The 9,520-nt window shown below is 42.8% G+C and overlaps 1 protein-coding gene across 3 annotated transcripts in view; it reads right to left on the reverse strand.

Annotated features, from left to right (window-relative positions):
• Positions 1-2,664: 2,664 nt before the first annotated feature.
• LOC108572784 (cytochrome P450 9e2-like) overlaps positions 2,665-9,520 on the reverse strand; it is a 15,921-nt gene continuing 9,065 nt past the window's right edge. The window contains exons 1-3 of one of the 3 annotated variants that reach the window (XR_001891393.1): positions 4,814-6,405; positions 3,486-3,789; positions 2,665-3,348 (exon numbers count right to left, since the gene is read on the reverse strand). Coding sequence is in view for 2 of the 3 variants with exons in the window: in XM_017935066.1 (XP_017790555.1) it covers positions 4,817-6,322 (1,506 nt within the window). In the remaining variant the exon portion in view is untranslated. Of the gene's footprint in view, positions 3,790-4,813; positions 6,406-9,520 lie in introns of those variants that run through there. The other 2 variants (XM_017935067.1, XM_017935066.1) reach the window with 2 other exon arrangements.

The raw sequence follows: 9,520 nt of genomic DNA on the forward strand, positions 1-9,520 counted from the left end.
TATCGTGATTGATTAATATTATTTAGAAAGGGCGGCGACGACGACGATCGGTTTCTCGAAGCTTTCAGTTTCTCTTCTGTGGCGAGTAGCTAAACGAAATTCTCTCTCTCTCTCTCTTTCCTACACCCCTTTTGCTCCTCGTACTGCCAAGCTGTCGCGTCGCTCCGGTCCCAGGATGAATTATTGAAAACAAATTTCAAAGGAATCGAAGAATCATTTGGGTCGCTGGAAGATTTCGTTTGTACAAAACGATCGAAATCGTCGAGCGAACGGAACCTCCCTTTATTAGTGGACGATGGTGGCGCTTTATCGGCTAGGAAATACCAGCAAGTCGTGCATTGTGACTGGCCGAGATTAAAGCTATTGTTTTCGCGCGCTTGCTGGAATCGAATGACCCAAGGGAGAAGGAGAAATAGAAACTCCTCTCTCGAAAGTAGCTTCTACTCAATTATCGTCTAGGTGAGCTTCGTTAATTTCCGTTAATAGAAGTTTGCGTCTTATGTCAACAAGCTGCTTCCGTTACTGGCCTCTCCTCTCTCTCTCGGTGTGCTGATAAGATTTTATCCGATGTTTCCAATGGTTATCTGTTTCGACTCGTTATTGTTCGGAAGATTCGTTTTACTCTCGGTTCACTGGTTGGTCAAGTGATCGATACTTTGCAAACAGACAACATTTGTTACACAGCCCCGCCGCTCTCTCTCTTGTTATTACGAGTTTCCATCGCAGCCGCGTGTAAACCGTGCAAAACCGAATAAAACGATCTGCTTCCTATTGAAAACTGCTACTTCGTTGTGAAGCGAAAGAGCAGCCCAGGCTCCCTGCTTGTACGCGTATATGCATACTTGTTTTCGTAACGGATGGTCTCCTAGAGGGAGGGGGCGGGTTGCGTATTTTTCAACGTTCAAGCCAGACACGGAGCAATTCCGACGTTGAAAGACGACTCCCGTGCAATTTCACGACGAATCGTCGCCGCGCTGCGGATCGTCGGTGTCGCTTAATTCACGGATTGACAAGAGCAGAAAATGACTTATTCTCTACAATCTGCCCTGGGATCCCTCCCCGTTCGTGAAACTTTCGCACGGCTAAATGAACCCCTAAATCACTCAGTCACGATTTATTATCGTTATTACGCGTCGTCGCGAGGTGGGAGTCTGGCAGAGGTGGAAAAACGAACAAAAAAAAAAAAACGAAAAATAGATAGAGGCAGTAAGGAGAAAGAGTGAGAGAGAGAGGGGGGAAACAGGATTGGCGTTAGTGTTTACCGGCCGTTCCCGCGGGAATCATACGTTGCTAGCATTGAATGGCACTATCTGCTTCACCCCGTTCACCGGTTCGCAGCAGCAATGTTTCAAACCTTTTTTCTTCTCTATTTTTGTTTTTTTTTTATATATATGTATATACACATTTCGTGCTCACTCCACTCGAGCTGACGCTCCCTCGCAGTTTGATACCCTTTCGCCGTTTCGCTATTCCGTGGGTGGCTTAATCTGAAAAAAATTTCCGCTGCAAATCGCGTTAGAGAGCAGCGCGACGACCGGGGGAAAAGAAATTTCGTCCCATGTGCGCTGCTATACAATTTGCATTACACGCGTTTTCTCTCGATAGCCGTGTTATACAGGTGAAAGCTTCCCTCGTCTTCCCCGCGCGAAAACCTTTCAAACCCTATGGATCAATCCTTTATCGAGTTAGCGTAAATACGTATTTAATAACCTCTCCGCCTCCGCCCCGACACCGGTTATATCTCGAAATCACAGTTTTCTGATTCCCGTTGGTGTAGAGAATGGGCGCTCAATTTTCATGCTACAGCTCTCCCCGATATTTTCTATAGTCGTTATCCGTGCCTATGCCTGCGCGCGTGTCGACGAGCGTGGCGCTGATGTGGATTATAGGAAAGTGTGCGAGGAAGAAAATCTGTGTACGTGTATAATCGAACGAACGATAGAAGAAGACGGATAAAGAAAAGAAGGGAACGAGGAGGGATGAACGAGGAGGATTCTAGCAGGAACACTGAAAGAGAGGGATCCTTTCCAGGGCGATGCCTAGCTCCTAATTGCATGCCAGAGAGTGACTGCATCTCTCCTCCCTTTTCCCTACCTATTTCCACCCTCTCTATTGCACTCTCATTCTTCCTCTCTCGCGAGGTGAGTATTTGCAAGCTACCCCCCCATCCCACCAACAGCACGCCACTCCGGAAACGTGGCACAAGAAACGTTATTGCGCCACTCTGTGAAATTTCCTGGTACGACCCTGTCGCTATCCCCCCATCTCCATTCCGTTACCACCCCCTCCGCCCCCAGAACACCCCTCTGCTTACCTCTCGCCCTTACCCTAGGCGACGTGCATTCGGAAAAGGCGGCGAGCAAGTATATTACGCTCCCGGGTTGACGTTCTTCCGGTATCCTTTCAACTGGGGATGCTAATATCGTCGAACAAGAGTAAAGAAAGAAATACAACACGGACGGGGAGAGAGCTAGGCGACAGAAGTCGTTCTCATGATCGTTTAACAAATTTATCTTTCATACGTGCATCTCCCGTGTATATTGTTATTTTCCTCGTGTCTGTACACACGTGCGAGAGAACGTTCGCCATATCGATCCTCTTTCATTCTCCACGTGCTTTTTATCGAAGTATAAATTTTTGTACTTTTGTCCCTCTCTTCTTCCTTTTTTTTTTTTTCGGTCGTACAATTCGAATTGGTTAATCTATCGGATCCGCCACTGAACGGTTAATACTGAACGAGAGCAAATTGAAGGTAGACGGGGGTGGAGGAGGGTGGGAATCGAGGTTGGAGAAGAGGACGCGCATGATAGGATTTAGACGTCAATGCCTGGTTGCAAGTATTGAACGTCCATCGAAGGGGATTAATTTATTGCCCGTAGCTTTAGTCAAAAACAATCGAATTTGTCGCGTCCTACTGTGCAATTCCGCTAGTAATATTCCACTTAAGAGGATTTGTTCGCTCCGTAATTTTCAATTTACTGCATCACTGTTGCCAGTTGTCCGCTTTAATTAAATCAAGCCCAACTTCTGCGCTCCGTTCCACACGTTTCCGCTTGTTTTTTCTCCGTGTGTATTTCTGTGATCTGTTTAACTAACATTTCTCACCGACCATTCTGTTTTTCATACATAAACATACACCCATATATCACGTATATACACCTCCCATATCGCCGATAATAACGCGACTGTCAATGAAGTCGTGCAATTTTATCCCTCCAATATTACGTCGGGGATATTTTTACATGTTAAGGGACAGCGGTGCGGTTTCTTGACGCAGTCGAGGGATACCGGCAGTCCTGTACCTGTTGATCCCTCGCCCAGGGTCCTCGATCCGTTCCGTCCGTCCTTCTACATATAGATAGATAGAGAAAGAGAGAGAGATAGTGAGGAGGGTAAATAACTGGCGGGGGGGCTAGAGGGTGAAATTATGCTAGCTTCTCGAAAAGCAATAAAATAAATCATGCTACGCGAGGACACCTATCCACCTTTCTCTCTGTCCTTCGTCTCGTTCCAGCTTCGATACGTCGGAGAAAGCTTGCTAGGCGACTTCTCCCTCGGGAAATCAGAGAAAGATGCACTACGACGCGAAGGCCCCTTTTTCTCATCCCCTATACACTGTCGCTGCTCTCTTTTCTCCTTCGTCGTCTTGCGTCTGCTCTCTCTGTCGTGTCACGCCGCACATTTTCGCTTTCCGCGCGCACGTGTTCCTTCCACTTTCTTGTTTCTCGCTCTGAGGAACCGATCGGTCGTGAAGAGGGATAAGACGGCGTGGCCCCGAGGTAAAAGAAACTGCGACAGAAAGGAGAGAAAAAGAGAGAATGAAAGCTATGGGAAGCACAGCGAGGGGGCATTGTGTCGAACCAGGGAAGCGTCAAAAAGATATAACTCGCTCGTTTTAGATTGCCCCGTGAATTAAACGATTGAGCTGCTCGATCGTTTTATAACATGCTAAATAACAGGCTTGTTCCGGTTCACTTCACCGTCAATTGACGCCCATTTATACTTACTCATTTAACGAACGTTATTTGAAAATATAATGCGCGATATCGGAGAATTTGTTTTTCTTTCTTCTTTCATGGATCAAATACCCTATCCTATCTTACGCTCGATTTATTTTTGCACGCGCGTGCCGAATAACTCGATATACCTACGTGGCAAATGTAGAATGTGTGCGAGCACACAGGTGTACATTTGGCACAGTAATGTATACGTAGCGATGGTGAACATGGGAAACCACTCAGAGAACTCGTTCGAACCATCTACGTTCTGAGACACAGGAGAGAGAGAGAGAGAGAGATCTGTGCACTCGACACACACTTGCATAAATACTATGTACGTCCCATAGTTTCTTTTTATTCGTCAGTCCGTTTGTCTTCAGAATCGTTCAATTTACTCGTGGACTAGTGCGATAATTTGATCGTTGATAAGACACAACGCTGGATTAGTACATATTGTTTTATCTATTTGTTCAGAGATTGTTCCGTATCGTTACAGAAGAGAATATAATTAAACCAATTGTTTTACGATAATCATGTCTTATCTGTGTTAGAAGAAGTGGAACAACGTTAGAATAGATATTACACAGACGGTGTATGGTATTTATTTCAATTTGCAATATTAACAATTTTATCCGAACAATCGTATTCGTCGATGATTAAACACAGACCGTCGTCTCTACATGTGTATACGCATATATATTTATTGAAAAATATTCGATTACAATTACAAGAATCATCATCAGGATTTGTCGCGTGCATAATTTCTTATCACACGTAATATTAGCAGATAAAAATCGACAAGAGCATTTTGATACCTTTTAAAGTTTCGAAAGATAAACCCAGATTCCGCCGACAGGCGACGTAAGAAAGTAAGAGGGTGATAATTTTATCGGACTTTTCGTCTTCGGCGATAATTCTATTTTGTAGCTTCTCAGCAAGGTAGCTAGGCCAGCTTTCACCTGTAGCATAGCCATTCTCATTCCTACGCAAATTCTCGGACCTTCGCCGAACGGAAGGAAGGTCATTTTTTCTATAGAATGTTTCCTCTCTTCGTTGAATCGTTCCGGATCGAAGTCGTCCGGGTTCGTCCAATAATTTGGGTCGTGTTGTAAAGCGTAAACAGGTATAAGTATCTCGTTGCCAGGTTTCGCTCTGAACGTCAATCCATCGGAACCTTGCAGCTCGAATTCCTCCGTGCATATCTTGTTCAAGAAGGTAAGAACAGGGAAATCTCTTTGCGACTCGCTGATCACTTGTTCCATATAGGTCATCTCTTTCAACGCATCGAACGTTAACACACCGTCGTATTTGGCAATTTTAGCGTTCACTTCATCTCGCAACTTCTCTTGAATGTCCGTATGAAGAGCCAAATGATAGCCGATGAAACTAAGCGTAATGCTGGACGATTCGATGCCGTCGACGTAGAAAGAAAGCGCGTGAGAAGTGATAGAATCTACGTCCAATTTCTCCCCCGACTTTTCTAGCTCGATCATCAATTGAAGGAAATCGTTCCTCGGCACCGATTCCGTTCGTCTCAGCTCCAGATTTTCAGCCACGATCCTCCTGAAGAATCTGTCCATCTCCTTCGGTATGAAACTCATCTTGAACAGACGATTCAGGTGGGGCAAGAATAGCATGATCATCGTTAAGAAACCTTGCAACGCATTCGGCTTGAAGATCGATCGGGAAATTTCATCGAACGCGTTAGGATGCACTTTATCCTCGAAGCAAAGTCCCTCGATGCCTAAGCCAGCGTTCGCCACAACTTCACCGGTGAATTTCGAGAACAGATACTTCAGTTCGACTTCGTATTTGTTGCTCGATTTCAGACGTCTGTTTAGGAAATCCTCGAACTTTTTACACACCCCGCTGACAGCTGTGAAAAGGGTTTTCAGCCTCACGTTGGAGAACGCGTAAGTCAGGCGTTTCCTTCCGGCCGACCATTCTTCTCCGTAAATGAAGAACGGATTCTTGGCTAACAGAGGGTCCATGTCGGGTTCGATTTTCATTCCGTTCTGGTGGAAGTTCGAGAACTTACTCTGCATGACGACTTTCACCAAAGCTGGTTCGCGTACTATCAGCACTGGTTTCGTTGTCTTGTAGAATCCCACCATACTGTGTTGCTTGTGATCGTCGTATATCTTCTGGATCACATCTTTGATGCTGCGTCTCATGAAAATGACGGACAGTATGTGACCGGCGATAGGCACGTATCCTTTCCCGACTGGAATACCATTTCTCTGCCAATAGGTATACGTTCTGTAGAGGTAGAAGCACAGTAACACTATCGCGCCCGCGAGAAGTGTCAGAAACGCAGAAGCCATTTCGTCGTCTGTGTCTAACAGAAGACTAAACGGGGACGCAGCTGTTGAGCCATCACTCCGAACAGTAACTACTACAACCAGGACGGGACGTATATTGAAAAATGAGCAGTCTACATATATACGTAGTTTGATACTGTTATCGCTTCAATATCATACAGGCGTCAACACTGAAACCGACAACTCTTACGCGTTATCATGAACGAACGTGAACGAATATACAGTAAAAGTTCTATAAGAGTTCTTTCGGATCTACGTCATGACTTGAACCAGGCAAGAGACTAATGTGGCACGGCCGTGACATCTCTTTATCGCATTCAGCATCGGCATGTCCGTGAGACAATACTAACAAAACTACAAAAGTTTGTTATTTTCAATTTTTCGTAAATATGTAATAATTATTTATAGGGAGGGCGTAATGATGTGTGCATGTACATATGCATGTGTGGAATTTCTTATTAAGTAACTAAATATTAACCGAATTATACCGTGTTTGGTCTCATTTTAATCAGAAAAACAAAATGGATATGTCAGTAAAATTTTTATCAGCGAAACAGAAAAAGCAAAAAAGTTTTTCTTTTGTATTTGAGTTGTCTCACTGTTTGATATTTTTGGACTGGCTCGACTTTCAATACCTCTCCCTTCTTTGTCTGCTGTCTCTTTCTGTGTCCGTCGGTGTCGGTAAAATACAAAGAGTTTGAGAAACCTACCACCTTTTTGTAGCTGTTACACAGCGGTCCCGACTTTGGAACTCTTATAGAACTTTTACTGTACACCGACTGTACATCCCACCACTGCCGGGATATGATCTAACGTAGTTAATCCCCTCGTGACGATGCGACTTTATCAGTTTTTATGACGCAAACATTGTGTACACGTAAACATACACATTTTATGTAATTCGACGTTGCGAACGCTGTCTCAATTGTGTGAGACGCGAAAAAGAAACAAAAAACTAAGTGATTGTCTAATTAATTTCTTTAGATAGATCCCCACGCGCTGTAATGCAACTATGTACGTTTTCTGTTGCAGCCCCTCCTCGTTTAATGCAACGGTCTCCCCGAACCCGTGAACTTTATGAAAACTTCGGTAAGTGCCGCGCAGATTCGTAATTTATGCTCCTTCCACAATGATACATACCGTAGGAGAGAGGGAGAGATCGAGCAGGGGAAGGATAGAGGGAAAATTGGCCTTAGTTCATGGCTGATTAACAAGGCGAGCAATATGTACACGTCAATCCGAACCCGTGAACTTTATGAAAACTTCGGTAAGTGCTGCGCAGATTCGTAATTTATGCTCCTTCCACAATGATACATACCGTAGGAGAGAGGGAGAGATCGAGCAGGGGAAAGATAGAGGGAAAATTGGCCTTAGTTCATGGCTGATTAACAAGGCGAGCAATATGTACACGTCAACAAGGACGTCACTTTGAACAGTTTATTCAATAATGTAATGTAATTAACGTTAGTAATGTCAAGAAAATTAATAAATGTATTATCCATACATTAACATTTCTTATTTATTAACACATATCTAAATCTAGACGTGGTACAGTGCACATGCACTGGATAGAATTTTCAAACTCGATTTTCTCGAAAACGAAGCGTCAAACGAAAAAATGTTATTCCTTTTTTTCGACTTATTTTTACATGTAGTATCACCCTCTGCTCGGTTGCACCACCCGTCCGGCCAAACCCTGTATATCCAAATAGGAGCCTTTATGAAGATTAGCGAGAATCTGTGGTTAGTCTGTCCCTTTGGTGGCAGAGCGTAGGAGGGTCTCTACATCACCCCCTTGCCAGTGATTAACGATATGCTGATTATCCGCGTTTTTGCTGTTTTTCCGCTGCTTGCCAGGTTGCGACGAATGGATGTCGCGCTACTAGAGGTGCGCTTGGTTGGAACTGCCTTTTGGTCGTTACGCGAGCGCTTGCTCAAGCCGATTTGCAGCCGTATACAGTAAATTCTCTACAAGAGTCAGTAAGTTTGAATTCTACAAGGGACAGTATAGATGGTCCTACGTCTCGGTCTGCGTCATTGCTGCGCCCATGTTATCTCGCTCGCAGTCAGTCAAGCGTGTAACGCTTTACGAGATTTCACGGCTCGACAAATCATAATAGAAAAATATAATTTCTTTAATTTTACTTCCCGAACTTTTTTTTAACATATTGATGAGATTTTTCTGATGAAAATGACATAAAACACGACATAATTTGAACAACATTTACTTATTAACACGTTCACTGTCGCGCCAGATTTACAGGTTGCTGTCAGGCGGCCACAAGAAAATACATTTTAAGCATATACATTAAGCAGCTCATATTTCAGCTGGCAATACACAACACAACTAACTACTAAACCAAATCACCAGAAAAATTTTCAATATTATTATTGAAGTAAACATTCGTAGAACGAGAGTGAAAAATTGAAAGAATCAAAAGTAAAAACGCGAATTCGTATCATTTTCGATTCTAGAATATAAGAAAATTTGAATAAAATACGCGACGAGAATTGGGGAGAAGCATAAGTTAAACGCGTAAAAATATTCAATAATAAACGAACTAGGGATGAAGCTATTATTTCAATACGCGATGCACTGACTCTAGTATTTACTAAAATTCAAAAATTCTCGTATAAATTCCGAAAATAGATTATTAATTACGGTAAACTACTGAGACGGTTTAATTAAGGGTGGGCATGGTGCTGCTTTAGTTTGAAATGATTTATAAACACATAATTAACAGAGGAAAAACCGTGAAACGGCAAAACGTCAACATTCTAATTGTTATAACATGTAAACAAAACTTTAAATTTAGTCAAAATACTGAAAGAAAAATTTCAAATTAATTTCAATTGCCGAAAGTCATTTCAATATCCTATTCGACAAGTCTGAAGAACAACGATGACTAAAATTCAAATGTTTATTTCCCTAAACCTTCAAAATAATTTCGAAATATTTTATTCGAAGCGGAGTATTCCAAGTCAGTATCGATAATTGAAGAAATTATTTGATTGTATTTAAAAGAACCGAAAGGAGAATATTTAAAGTCTGATATTAAATGTCTAGCAAGTACCAGTAATTGGTAAAATGATTTATATTTGTTTTAAAAGGAAAATTTCTAATAGGTATTAGTTAAAATGAATTGACCACTCTATTCACAACTCAGAACCTTCAGGTCAAAATACGCCGCGAAGTGTCTA

This window comes from Habropoda laboriosa, unplaced genomic scaffold (assembly GCF_001263275.1).
Source record: "Habropoda laboriosa isolate 0110345459 unplaced genomic scaffold, ASM126327v1 scaffold22, whole genome shotgun sequence".
Classification (NCBI taxonomy): Eukaryota; Metazoa; Arthropoda; class Insecta; order Hymenoptera; family Apidae; genus Habropoda; species Habropoda laboriosa.